General features: G+C 42.3%; 1 protein-coding gene across 1 annotated transcript in view; it reads right to left on the bottom strand.

Moving 5' to 3' along the window:
• Wdfy1 (WD repeat and FYVE domain containing 1) overlaps nt 1-14,777 on the bottom strand; it is a 41,275-nt gene that overhangs the window by 15,652 nt on the left and 10,846 nt on the right. The window contains exons 2-3 of the mRNA XM_051190548.1: nt 7,557-7,624; nt 4,104-4,177 (exon numbers count right to left, since the gene is read on the bottom strand). Of these exons, the coding sequence (XP_051046505.1) occupies nt 4,104-4,177; nt 7,557-7,624 (142 nt within the window). The remainder of the gene's footprint in view (nt 1-4,103; nt 4,178-7,556; nt 7,625-14,777) is intronic.

Below are 14,777 nucleotides of genomic sequence, written 5' to 3' on the forward strand. Positions count from 1 at the left end.
TGATAAAAAGACAGTTACAGTTCTTTAAACAACAGGAACTCAACTTGAAAAATGAATCAAAGTCCAAAAAAATGCTTGTCGTGAGGCATGGTGCTCAAGATGAGCTACAGAGGGGACAGCAAACCTGTCCTTGGGCCATCATTCCTTTGAGGAGGAATCGAACAGCTGGAATAGCCAGCCCAGCACTTACACTTATGTCTGATGTTTCCTCCACAAGCCAGCCTTGCTCTAACTGCAACAGTTTGTTCATTTTGCTCCTTTGGCTATGCAACACTAAGTCAATAAACTCCTCAAGACAATGAATGCATAAGGAGCAGATGTTAAAGACCTGTTGTCAACATTGTTGATGGCTGATAGGAAAGAGATGGTGATGGCTTGGCAATTTAGCGAGAAAAGCATGCATGTTGTGTGCATAAACACACGCTCTAAAATACAAATTTTATAGACAGTGGAGGGTCTTTTGATATTCTTATATTTTCCATATAACTAGGAGGGGGGAAGCACACACTTTTGTAATGAAAAGAATCAATAAAAGTCAAAAGAATATGTGCTAGTTAAGAACCCTATGGATCTGTATTAAACTATCAAGATGCTATGTAATGCAGACATTATAAACTGTAGACTGATTTAGCATGAGCAAAAACACACATAAAGGAATACAGACATCCTGTCCTCTGTCTGGCTTTGCTGGGTACAGAAGTTCAGCAGCACTGTAAATGAGAATCTAGACAAGACAGCCAACCCAGAGATCAACTGCTGGCTACTGCTAAATTAGATCTGCACTGTCCCTTTCTGCTAGAGCCAGTAATTTCACATGTTATAACTGCAGCTTCTTCTTCAACCAAAATGCAGAGAAGAATCCCTCAGGAGATGCACACACTGCCACCTGGAGAAGGTGCTAGCAGCTTACACTTGAGGGTTTATCTCACATGAGAGTGTGCATCATCACGATATCCCTCAAAGTCTTTGGAAGGAAAGGGATGGACAGACCCTTATCAAATGTTGCTACTGTGTGCAGAGTGGTCCTTGCCACCCGCCGATGCTGTATGAATGACAGGACAGCAGCCCATCCTTCCTTTTGGCTTTCTTCTCAGCCCTTACACATAATCAAAACATTTTATATTAATGGGCAAATCAGCTAAAACAACAATGAAGACCTTTGACCTACATCTGACACTTGGTCCCCTTCTCAGCAAAGGTTTTTTTTTTTTTTTTTTTTTTTTTTAATGCTCAGTCCTTACTAGCACCCTCAGACCCTCAGGCTTTCCTATCATGGTCCCTTCTTCCACTGTACTCCAGACTTCTGTGTCTGCAAGGAGAGTGTGTTCCTTCCTACCTCTGGCTGCCTGCCTGCCTTCTTTCTTTCTTTCTTCCTTCCTTTCTTCCTTCCTTCCTTTCTTTCTTCCTTCCTTTTCTTTCTTCCTTCCTTCTCTTTCTTTCTTTCTTCCTTCCTTCCTTTTCTTTCTTTCTTCCTTCCCTTCTTTCTTTTCATCTATCTTTTTTTTTTTTTTTTTTTTTTTTTTTTTTTTAGCTATTTTATCTAGTAAAATACTAGATAATCTTTAGGAAATTGTCATGCTTTGAAACACACTGTTTTGATGGTTCTCCCCCTCCACCATTTCCCCACCCCTGTCATCCCTAACCTCCCTTGTCACACCCCATCCTCATTCTCTTTTCTTCTTCCCTTAGTGTCTTTGTGCCCATGCCCATCTTTCTAGCTTCTTAAGCTTCGCTGGCTCTTACATCTGTGTTTACATGAACACCTGCTGCCTTCTCAGCACAGCTTGATATCAGCCTCTCTCTTGCCCTTGTTTTCTGGAACTCACCACCTCCCTGCTCCTGTCCCCAATTGCCACCCAAAGCTGTTCCTGTCTCAGGAAATGGCACCACAGCCCACTTCATTCAAGCCCCAAATCTGGTGCCAAGTGACATCTTCCTTCCTCTGTCTCTCAAACAGAACCTACAGCAAACATGCCAGGAGACATCTTAAGTCATCCACTCTGCCCACTTCTGAGGCCATTGTCCTTGATCCCAGATTCCTGGTTGCTATAGTAACTTGACTTTCCTTTTCATTCTTGTTACTTTCAGTTTCCATAGAGTTAGTCATTTAAGAATATTGCCAGGCAAAAGAATATAGGTGGTGCCTATAATCCTATCATTCTGGAAGAGTGAGGTGGAAGAGCATAGGTTTGAGGCCAGCATGCTACACAGCAGGTTCTGGGACCAGCTTGAGCATTATAGTGAAATCCTATCGGAAAGAGCTGGAGGATGATACATCGTATCACTTGCCTTTCATAAACCTTCTGCTATCTTCTCATTAAATTTACAATAAAATGTAAAAATTTACCCATAGGCCTTGCATGACCTGGCTGGCCACTATCCACATCTCAGTTACGCCTGGGTCCTTCTATCATTCAGTACCACCCAGCCAAGATATCCTCCTCCAACACAGACCTGTGCCACCTCAAGTCTTCACTAAGCTCTCACTTCTGGATACTCTGCTGGCTGTGGCAAGGGTGCCAAGAAAATACAAATGGTACTGGCATAACTTTGAGTATCCACACACAAAAGAATAAGTGTGAAACCAGCCCTCAGACCATCTACAGAAATTAATGAATAATGGAGCCAAGCTCTAAATATGAAAGCTAAACTGTAAAACTCTTAGAAGAAAAGAGAAGTGCAATGTAGTCTTTTCCTATGACAGGATTAGGCACATTCAGAGTGATATGGCCACAGACTAATGTTCTCCTATGAAAACAGGAAAAAATGACCTTGGGTCAGGTTAATAAGTTTCTTAGATATTGTAGCCAAGTACAAGAAACTAAGAGAGAGACAGAGAGAGAAAATATATTTAACTTTACAAAACTTAAAAATGATTAAAAAAGGCAACCCTTCTGATAGGCGAGCGTTGTATCTGATAGGAGTCTAGTATCTAGTACTAAGCACGGATTTAGGAACCAAACTCAGGACACTGGATGGTGGCACATGCTTCCAAGACCAGCACTTTGGAGGTAAAGTCACTATGGGGGTAAGTTCTTGGACAGCTTGGGCTATAAAGCAAGACTCTCTCTTTCAAAAAATAAAAATTAAGGATGGACAGAGGATTTCCTGTAATGGTCAATAGTCATCATATGACCCAGAAATTCCATTCCTATATATCCAACAGAATGAAAAATGCAGATTCACAAAGGGACCTATATACCATGCTATATATAGTGCAGTGTTCACAACAGCCCCACATGGAAATAATCCCAATGCCTATCAACTCATCAATGGGCTAAGTGTGATTTCTCTATCCAAGAGAATGCTCTGTGTAGGAGAACACTAGTCTACCATAAAAAAAATGGATAAAGTAACTAATCCAAACTCCACAAGACACACATACAAAGCTACACATGGATCATGATTCTGTTCACACAACATGTATAGGACAGACAATTCCCCATTGAGAGAAAGTAGATTACAGACAGCCAGGTGAGGGAGGTGTACCAGGGAGCAACTGCTGATGGAGACAAGCTTTCTCTGAGGGATGTGAAGGTGTTCTGCAATAGAAGGTGGTGATGCTGACATGACCTAATGAATATACACAACACTACAAACCATTAAAATGTACATGTAGAATGATGACAAATTAGGTACATGAGTCACATATCTAGTAAGGAAACAGTAGATATGTACACACACAATTAACTTTAAAAAATCATTAAAATATCCCATCCTTCACCAAAGGTGGTTCAAGGTTTACTACTTCATTCTAGAATCACACGAGTTCCTGGATGAATAGCTAGCTGGTCCTTCTTCTCAACTGTCTTTCACAGAAATACACACAAACACAGGATTCTCCACTACCATGTCAAAGGCAGCAGCAGCTACAGGTCTCAAATCTACTCCAAAAAGTCTTCTTTGTGGATGACCTGAGTACCAATCATGAGAGCATTTTGAGACACAAAGAAATTAGTTTATAAGCTCTAATTAAATTGAACTTATTTTCAATCTAACATCTATGATAAAACAGACACTGCTCATGCCAAACATGTTAAGCATAAGTAAATATGGGGTAGTCTTACAAAGGACATACTGAATACATCAGAGATACTACCTACCATTATAGCCCCGTTATCCTGGCCCACAAATATCCGCCGGCTGTCGTGATGGTATGCCATGGCAGAACAAGGAGCTGTCAAAAACACAAGGACCACATTGTGAGAAAAGCTAAGTACTGGAAGCCATTGTTTAAAACATATTATTATTGAGAAGAGTTATGTGGTTAGGTTTTAAAAAAACAGACAAAAAATGCATCATGAAAAATAAACTGTACGTATTGAAAATGTAACTGAAGCTCCCCATGGCTTAAGTTTAAAAGTGGACCTCTGTAACCCATCTCACAGTTACTTTTACAACTTCAGGTGAAGTTTGCAGTCTCTTCTGGATAGAACTCCTACTATTCCATAGATGTCTCTGGGGACTGGCGTTTCTGGGCATGCTCTGACATCCTGATGCTCACCTTGCCCTGCCACCCTTCCCCAGAAAAGACTAATGATGAGTTGAACTCTAAAAATGAAGGGTACTGGCACGAGAATTCCAAGCCCATGGCATATGTGAGCAAGCCAGGAAACCCACCGTGGGATTACTTCTTTCCCAAGAGAGAAATAAAAACCATTCTCCTTTGCAATAGCACATATCCCAATGTAGTAAGTAGAGATGTGACTGCATCAACTTCTTTTATGCACCCACCCATTATAGCCAATCATCTCTCTTCCAGGGCAACAGAAACAAGTATGACTACTAAAGCTGAACATTTGGAGAAGGAACTGTTTGGGATCACTCTACATAAATAATTTTAACTAGCAATGAAAGATCCGAAACATGAAAATGATTATCAGAGGCAAATAAACCAAATGTGTGTGAGGGTAATACTTCTTCGTGTACATGTATGCAAGGTGGACACTGGATGTCTTTCTTTGATCTCTCTCTACCTTTACATTTTGAGACAGGGTCCCAATTCAGCCAGGCTGGCTAGCCAGTGAACTTCAGAGATCTGCCTGTTTCCACCACCTGTCTTATCCTCTGCCCTGCATCACTGGCATCACAGGCAATCAGCATTGTATCCTGCCTTTTCTGTGGGTTCTGGGGATCGGTGCTCAGGCTTCTGTACTTGTGTGGCAGGCTCTTTACTGACTGAGAAATTTCCCAAGCCCCTGGGCTCATACTCTGCCAAAGAAAATATAACACAGAATGGTACCCAAAGACAGTTCGAAGCTTAGATCACACACAGGAAAGGACCATGTCAGATGCATTCAAGAACTATGCAGGTAAAGGTAGATACTGACATTGGACACAACTCAGTCAGATGTGCGTGAGTTTGGACTGGATTCCAGTTTGCAGACTCGTATATTTATGTTTTGGTTTTATAATATATAATCTCATGTTTAATAATTACATCCTCAACCAGGCACGGTGACACATGACTTTAATCCCAGGATCCAGGAGGCAGAGGGGGGAGAACTTCTGTGAGATTAAGGCCAGCTACATGTACAAAGTGAGGCTGTGTGAGTTTTAAAAGATAATTATAACCACAAAGATATGTTAGACACACACACACACACACACACACACACACACACACACGCACACGCACACACACACGCACACACGCCAGCCTCAAGCAGTTAAAGCAATCATCAGCTGCTTTGATGACTTAAAAGATTCACTGTTACCGTTTTTAACAGCTGATGACAAATTGTGATGGCTTTAAGCCTCATTTTTTTTTATGTGACTCTATAATAAAACTGCATAACTATGTAAAACTCCTCATTTGTGTAAAAATGTCAATATGCTGAGTAATTTTATGACTAGAGATTTGTTACATTTATTATTGTTGTTGTGTGTAGGACTCGGGGGGGGGGGGGCATACACATGCCACAGTGAACATGTGGAGATCAGAAGATTACTTTCCGTAGTTCATTTCTCTGTCCACTGTCAGCTCCGGATAGCAACCTCGGGTTGCCAGGCTCATGTAGCACGCACTTTTACCCACTGAATCATCTCAACAACCTCAGAACTTTTTAATTAAAAAAGCTTCTGATGCTTGGTTTGGATATTGTAATACCCAGGCGGCCCCTTTTTTTTCCCCTCCCCCTTCTTCTTAAAAGAGTGGTTTCTACCGGGGTAAGCCATATATAGTTTTAAAAACAGGGTGGAGGGGTCAAGTACCCACACAAAGAGGAAAAACAGGACTCATGACCCACAAGGTAGAAGGAGAGAAGAGATCCCCACAGGTTGTCCCCTGACCTCCACTTGCAGCACCTCCCTCCACACAACATAAACAGATGCAATTTGTTGTTTTTAATTCACAATAAAGTCACACAAAATATTTGGAGGAGGGGGGTGCTAAAGACATAGCTTCCCAGCATTGCAAGAAAAATATTTGGGGGGAGGGATGCAATCTAAAGAGTAACCACTAAATATGGGCCACAAGCACCTCAGTCTCAGTGTCTTTGGAGCATGAACCCCAGTGCTCAGGACCCCAGGGGTTAAGTTATGACTGAAATCTGGACTGTGGAGGAAAGCAGGATGGGAGCCGCAGAGGATTAACACCAACTGCACTGAGGCAATGTTCTGTCATGATGACAACGCATGGGCAGCACGGAATGACTTCCCAGACTGTTGCACCCTTCCAGCTATCAGATCTGTGGCTAGGCCACTGGGAAGTAAGAAGTCATCGTCCAGCAATGTAATGGTGTGTACATTAGCTTGAGGATGTATGGGTAATCCTACGTCAGCACATCCTAAGAGACAGGGTCTCATGTGGCCCCAGCTGGTCTTTGAACCTTGCTATGTAACCATGGGCAACGATGCCCAGTTTTATGCCATGCTAGGTATTGAACTCAGAGCTTCAAGCCAACAGAGCTACACACCCAACTTCTAAAAAGACTCTCAATTTACAAAGTGTTGCTCCGTGGTCCACACCTTTCTACAGCACTGGGGGGCAGTGAAAAGACCACGCAAAGGGCTGGTCACAACCACAGGTCAAACCACAGTATATGGAATACGCAGGTCTTCTACAGTGCTGTATGAGCCCCTAACCACTGAGTAAAAAGTGACTGCTGGGGGCCAATGAAAAGGCTCAGCATCATGCTGAAAAGCCCGCATTTGGTTCCCTGTACCCAAATGGTAGATGGAAAGAGGTCGACACTTATAAGTTTTTCTCTAACCTCCAAATATCTGCCAAGGTATGAGCACTAAGTACCGTAAAAATAATTTTTGTAAAATCATTACTATACTAAAGCTGGGCAAATGAAGACAAAGGAAAATGGCCCTTTTCCTGTTTTGTTTTTAATCCTTCCCCCCTCCCAATTTTGGTCCTGTTTCAGTTAGGCTGGGAGACCAACTGCCTCTGTAGAAGGAGCTTTCCTGTGGTTTATTACAGCCTGTAAAGGTCTTAGGCAACAAAGGAACTCATTCCGAAATCCAGCAGCAAGTTTTAGCCCAGGCATTTTGAAATTAAGTCATCAAAGGCATCGGAAACAAGGCCCTTAGGTGAGTCCATGACTTACAGGCCATCGTGTGGTAGATGCTGGGCCAGTACTGGCCGCTGTCTCTTTTCAGCCATACTCGGATGGTTCTGTAGAGACAAAGAGGGAGAGAGGAGTGATTAGTCACTATAATTATCATTATAAAATCTTCTGAATGGCATGTAATAGTTAACTGGACAGAACTGATCATCATTGATTCCTATAAAACCAGCACACACGGGACGAGAACTGAGGCCTATGCCAAGCATGTGCAGACACTGTCATCTAAACGTTGCCATCAGTGGCATCGGACTCCCCATATACATTAGGTTTTACTTCCCCCAAGCCCCAGCTCACCACTCTCCAGATTCAGTGCAAAGCAAAGCAACCTCGGCAGAGAAAGTTTGTCACAAAGCTTTTACAAAGACTTATTCTCCAAAATGTGCATAGAAGACGTCCAAGTCATAAGAACAGTCACCCTCAGTGGAGCATGCAATGCGCTTGTCTTCTTTCATAATTCAGGACTGCTTTGTTTTTAATTTAAAAAAATTCAACAGTTTCTAATCCATTTTACAGAGTTATTCAAAGGGAAATATACAGAATTTAGTATATTACATATGGTATACATACTCTCATAATATTATGTATCACAGAGTATGACCATGTTAAGTTATATACTACCTAGAGGTGAAGATTTCAAATAATTTTAATGACATAGAAATGTTCATTGCATACAGACATACAAAGGAAGCTGCAAACTATCAACTATTTTTCTGGGTAAAACTAATTGTGTCAACAAAGTCACATGACTGTCTCACCAGGAGACAATGAGGACAGCAACAGGCACACAAATAAAGAAAAGCTGGGTACAGGGAGGGACACACACACACACACACACACACACACACACACACACACACACACACACACACACACGCAATCCCAGCACATGGAGGGCAGAGAATGGTCATCATGAATTAAAGGCCAGTCTAGGACACACAGGAAAACTCTGTCCCACAGAAGAAAATCAGAAAAATGGAAGTAACACGCTTATGGAAACGCAGTAAAGACTGGGGAAGGAAGAGAGGCGTAAGTGTCCATCAGAGGGGAGGCCTCCTTGTCCAGCACAGCCCATCCTCCTGCCCTGGAGGAAACTGTCTCACACTGGGCCTCTGGCCTCTTTCATCAGGACACACACAGGGCTGTGAGGACATCCTGTGTCTACAGGAAAGTGACAGACGGGCAACAGAGCCCAAGGGCAGCATGTGTATGTGCGTTCACTGCCAGCATGGGCCACTCCTGCCTTTGCAGATCTCTAAGCCAGGCTCTTCTGCCCCAGTCCAGTCTGGGTAACTGCATTCTAGTGGTGTCTGCTTTGCTCCCAAGTTTCCCATCATCCACTGCCATCCTTTGACTACCATGTTTATATTTCTAATAATGGGCTGCCAAGGTGCCTCAGTGGGTAAAGGTGTTTGCCATCAAGAATGAGGATCTGAGTCTAATCCTTGGTACATGGTAGGAGAGAATTGACTCTTAATGGGTTGTTCTCTGGCCTCTACCCCTTAGCCATACCACACACACACACACACACACACACACACACACACACACACACACACACAAAAGATGAATAAATAAAAGTATATTTGTAGTAGCAACACAAGAGTTAACAAATGTTGGTAAGTTTAGACTAAAATATATAAAAATTAAGTGTTAATATATATTTCCACTTATTTATCTAGTTATTTCTTTTTTAAATTCATGACAAGTAAAACTATTTCATAGGGAGAAAACTCAGGAATGGTTGACTGGTTCTGGGGAAGTGGGTAGACTGTAGAGGTGTGAGGAAGCTGTCATCAGAGAGGATGGCGAGGCTCTATGTTGTTGGTGGTTCTTCTTGTCCCCCCAGGTCCTGTCGCCCTTCTGTGCCACAAATAAACACACAGATGCTATCTTAATTATAAAACCGTTGGCAGAAGGCTAGGGCTTCTTATTGGCTCGCTCTATCTTAATTATTAATTCATTTCCATAAATCTAAGTATTTGTGGTCTTGGCTTACTGGAGAAACAGGTCTGGACCTGTTTCTTCTTTGGCCGCTACCCGTCATCTTTTTCTGGCCGGCTCTCTCCATCTACCTTTCCCAGAATTCTCCTCATCACCTCTCCCTGCCTATTTTCCTGCCTCTGTTCGCCAAACAGTGTTTTATTCACCAACCAATAAGAGAAACATATATACAGTAGGACATCCCCCATCAGCTCTGGGGTTGGTCACTAAAGCTGTGTCCACATAGTAGAACATGTCCCATATTCTCAAGACCACTGTGTGTGACTGACTAAACTGCAACTCAAACTAAACAGTGATCTTTATTTACTGAATAGATGGCATGATGACACAGCACACAACCCATTTTATGTATGTCTTAAGGCCAATGAAATCTGACCAGGTTGCTAGATCCAGCTACCAGTTTCAGCATACAGGGAGGACAGAGGGGCAGAGGAACCCATTAAAACACCATGACAAATATACTTCAGAAAAGCAAGACTGTGGGAAAGTCTGTACACAAAAGACCCAAATCCTTCTACAAAGAATGGAGGAAAAGCTCAAGAAATACATCAAATAATACAATGTGAGTCTTATTTGGATCCAGGTTTTTTTTTAAAACAACAAAAAAAAACTATAAAAATAAATGCTTCAATCATAAAGTAATCAGAAACATCAATAACAGTAGACATTTGCTAATATTAAAATTTATTATATCTTTCTTTAGAGTTGTAATTATGTCACTGTGTAGGTTTTTGTTTGTTTTAGAAGTTATTGGTTTGTTTTTGTTGTTGTTTTGTTTTGACATTATCTTCTTACTACAGTTTTACTCAGACTGGCTCAGGCAGGATCCTCCTGCCTCAGTCTCTGGAGTGTGGATTACAAGTATGCACACCATGCCTGACTAACTGTTTCGTTAAGAAACAAACAGTAATTCCTAAGTATCATGTTGTCCTTTCTCTGCTATCCTCAGGTTGGCCACCAGAGTCCAGGGCCTCATCACTTGCACTCTAGTCTCCTCCCATGTTACCTTCTGGTCTCCTTCCCAGCCAGCCCCAGCTCACTTTTAGTATACCCATACACTTCCCAAGGAACCACACAGCCCACTGCTACAATGCTCAGCATCCACCAGTGATCTCAAACGCAGGATTCAGGTGGCAAACTTAGTTCTTGTAACTCCCCAGCTCAGGCCCTGAAAACCAGAGTGTTTTCATATTTCACATCTCCAGAGTCCTCTTAGGTTATGCCCCAAACTCCCCTCCATCACCACTCTGCCATGAACTCTTCCCTACAGACAGGTCCTTCTATGTAGATGGTATGTTGGATACTGTTTCAACACAATTCCTTCATCCAAAAACTCCATGCACGTATACAAGGATTACCCCTAGGACTGTTTCACAAAAGGGGCCTTACATGTGCTGACTATACTCTCTCTATATTGCTTAAATCAGAAAAGTTATGGCTACATTTAAGCATAATAGATGAAGCCAAAGCAGAGTAGTAAGTTAAAGGCCAACTCCAAGGAGAGTATTAACTCTACTCAGTGACCTCCCTACTCCTGCCCAAATCCAAGGTACAAAGGCAGCACTTGAAGATCAAGTCATGTTCCAAGCCACTCTGCTTTAAGCTCACTGGCTTTATTTACAACAGGACCACTGAAGGGTTAAATCTGGCAGTTAACCACTGTCAAGATTTTTAAGTCTAAGGAAGAAGATAATGTTGGTAATTCGCTAAAACTCTGCCACCGTTAAGGTCATGGATTTAGTGGGACACACTTTTCCTTTGTGCTCAGAAAGGGCGACAGGACATCAGCAGACCCAGTAGGGAGGAAATAATCTTAAAAATCCATCACTTCCATATGTCACTGAACCCGAAAAACCAAATCCACACACCTTCCGAATGGTATTTAACCTAGCCCAGGGCCACACTCAGATCCCACTTAGCTGGACTCCAGCATTTGGAACACGGTGCCATTTTAATTTGAAGGACAAACAGCATACAATTTGGTCTGCATAAATCCGACCCTGGCTAGGACCCAACCAGCAAGCTGGGAAACTGAAACTTGTACAATATTCCCCTTGAAAACAGCTTATTGTGTAAAGACAGAGAAGGTCAACCTCGCTGGGAATCAGGCTCCAAGCAGGCAGTAGACTCTGTCTCTCTGTCCTCTACCCAGAGTTCTAGTCTTCAACCCATCCCATTCTTTCCCTTCCTGTGCTGCAGAGGTCTTCTGTGTCTACAGTTCAATCAAACCAACATTAACTCTAATCCCCGACACCCCAGGATCCTCAAGAATCTGTGTGCTAAACAGTATTTTCCAGTGTCTATAAGGTATATGTGATTTGTTTCCTATTATGATCAAAGCGTTTCTCCTTGCCTTAACCAGGTTATAAAACATAAGCATCACTTGGACAACTCAAGAAATTCCAGGCTAAAGCACTGACCAGTCAGCCAAGTTCAAGCAAAGCCTGCTCTCTGGTAAGTTGAAAGCAACAGTTGTGTGATGTTTGCTTAATGCAAATTACTCAAATTCTTACAACTATATAATAAGCACTAAGATCTGTTGGTTTTGTTTATCATCCATGAGCCCAATGTTTCCCCCAAAGAACAGTGTTGAAGCTGCCCTGTCACTTGATGAACTAAACCAGCAGAATATTTCATACTTGGTAACTCTACTCTCTTACCCCAGGTACTGTTTTTTTGTTTGAATTTTATTTATTTATTCGCTTATTCACTTATCCATTTATTTGTTTTTTTTAGGTATTAAGTACACTGTCTGCATGTATGCCTGCCTGCTAGGAAAGGACATCAGATCCCATTATGGATGGTTGTGAGCACCGTGTGGTTACTGGGAACTGAACTTGGGTCCTCTGGAAGGGTAGCCAGTGTTCTTAACTGCTGAGCCATCTCTCCAGCCCAGTCAGGTCTATTTTTCCTGCCATCCTCTCTATTCATTCCTCCCTGTGGCTGGATCACCTCTGATACTCTAAGACCCTAGCAGCAGAAAAAGAACGCTTTCAAAAAAAAAAAAAAAAAAAAAAAAAAAAAAGAAACTTAGAATCATTTTCCCTCCCAATTTCTATTTTCCAAAAGATACTTGAAAATGGAAATGCATCATTTCTTCCTGAGCCTACTTAAATGGTCTGCAGGTTTCCCCACAGCTACAACACCAATCAAGGAAGAGAACAGAGATGGATGGCTCAGAGCTGTGCCATCATCATACAAGACTGCAGTTCTGAATTTTAACTCTTCCACACTAAGGGTCTGGGCAATGCACTGCTGTGAAGGATAAGCATGGCAACAATTCAAGCAGTAGTGCAGTGCCCAGTGCAGGGCTCTGGGTTTTTGTTTTGTTTTATTTTGTTTTGTCAGTATTCTAAATTAGAACAGCAAGGCACGAGTTTGGCTGCACATGGTAAGAAACATACCTTTATCTGATCATAAGAGTAAAACAAAATAACGGCAAAGTTATGGATCACGGGTAAAGGTGCTTGCCTCTTGAGCCCGAGGACCTGAGTTTGAAGAGCACCAGCAAGTACAAATGAGTAAGTGGGTATTATTTTTAAAAGAAAGATGGCAAACTGGGCTGGATGTAGGGATTTCAGACTTGGCAAGTGGTTCTGAAGAAATTGTTGAGTAGGAAAAAATGAAGATGTTTTCATCTAAAAGTTAAAACAATCAAGGATTTGGAGAAAAGGTTAAATAAAGAGATGGGTTATATAATGGCATAGTAGCTTAAAGCTTATACAGTCACTAAAAGTAATTATGAAGAGCGGGAGGTATGCGGAAATGTTTATTAGATGCACTTTTTCTTTTTTAACACTTTTATTTGGAGTATATGTGTGTGGTGTGTACACACGTACACACCACACAGGAGGAGGTCAGGAATCAGGGCTTCCTCCACTGTGAGGATTCTGGGAACACAACCTGGGTCCTCAGGCTTGGTACCAGGGGCTTTTCCTACTGGCCCATCTTTTAAGCCAAAAATATTCATTTTTTTTAAAAGAGCTGGATTAAAGTTATATAACTAAATTGCACACTCTGGCTCTGCAGGCATCAGGTAGAGTGATGAGGGGTGGACAGGGAGAAGAGTAGCAAACGCTGACTTTATGTCCTTTCTAGGATCTGAGGACAACAGAGTCCATGGGGACCTTCCAGCAAAGCACCAATTACACACCTGGCAATGAGTTCCAAATGCTCAGGAATGTCTAGAATTCAAGTGTGGCTATCTAAACTAAAATAGGCAAAACTGTTCCACTCCTTAAGAGTTTGTCTGTCAGCATAACCACTGAAAGCAAAGAAGGCTGAGGAGTATAAACTGAGTGACAGCTTAAGGGGTCAGGCAGCCTCGGGCACAAGAATCAGAGGCAACTTCAAATAAGTGACAGCGTGTTTCCTTCTTAGCAAGGCTAACTCTGGAGAGCCCTGCTCAGTGGTCTGCTGGCCATCAGTAGGAAACTGTGCCTGGGCCTGGCCAAGTGTCAGGAGCACCCTGGAGTTTAGAAAGGGACACTGTATTTCCCTGCAGGCAACTGCAGAGCAGGGAGGGTCTGGCCCCCATAAGGAGATGGGATTGGAAGGCACAGCTAGAGCTTCTGGATGGACTAGGCCCTGATAGGATCCCTCCCAAAGGAGCAGAGCACAGGGCCTGCAAAGCAGGACTAAAAAGCCAGATGCAGGAAGGCTAGGAAAGAGAAGATTCTCACAAAAGGCACCAGGCTCCCTGGCTTGAAAGATAACAAGCTGTGGCCCTCTGGTGTGTCCCTGCTTATTTCCTCCGTCCCCAGTACTGAACTGCGCAAATATAGGTTCTCTGCATTCTAGACCCACACAGGGATTCCGGAAACACTTGGGATCTGCAGAGCAGGCTACCCTGCAGTGAAGGTGATGGACATTTTTACTTCCAGTTTATGCTTTGGGAGACAGAATAAGCAGTCAGTCTTCTTTTTAAAAATCATAAACCACCATGGCCACCACAACACTGCCTGACTCAAGCTGCCTTGTCCAGTTTTATTCATCTCTTATTATCAAGTGAGAAAAATCTAATTTAAAACTTTACAAAAGATACAATTCAATATTAAGTAACTTTGTATAGTTTTTTTTTTAAAAAAAAAAGCCTTTCTAGAAACATACATATGCTTTATGCTAAAGCAGTACTCCTCAACAAATAAATATGAACCATTAAATAGAGGGTTCTTTGTTCCCCTAAAAAGAAGATTCAGA

Source organism: Phodopus roborovskii, unplaced genomic scaffold (assembly GCF_943737965.1).
Source record: "Phodopus roborovskii unplaced genomic scaffold, PHOROB, whole genome shotgun sequence".
Taxonomy (NCBI): Eukaryota; Metazoa; Chordata; class Mammalia; order Rodentia; family Cricetidae; genus Phodopus; species Phodopus roborovskii.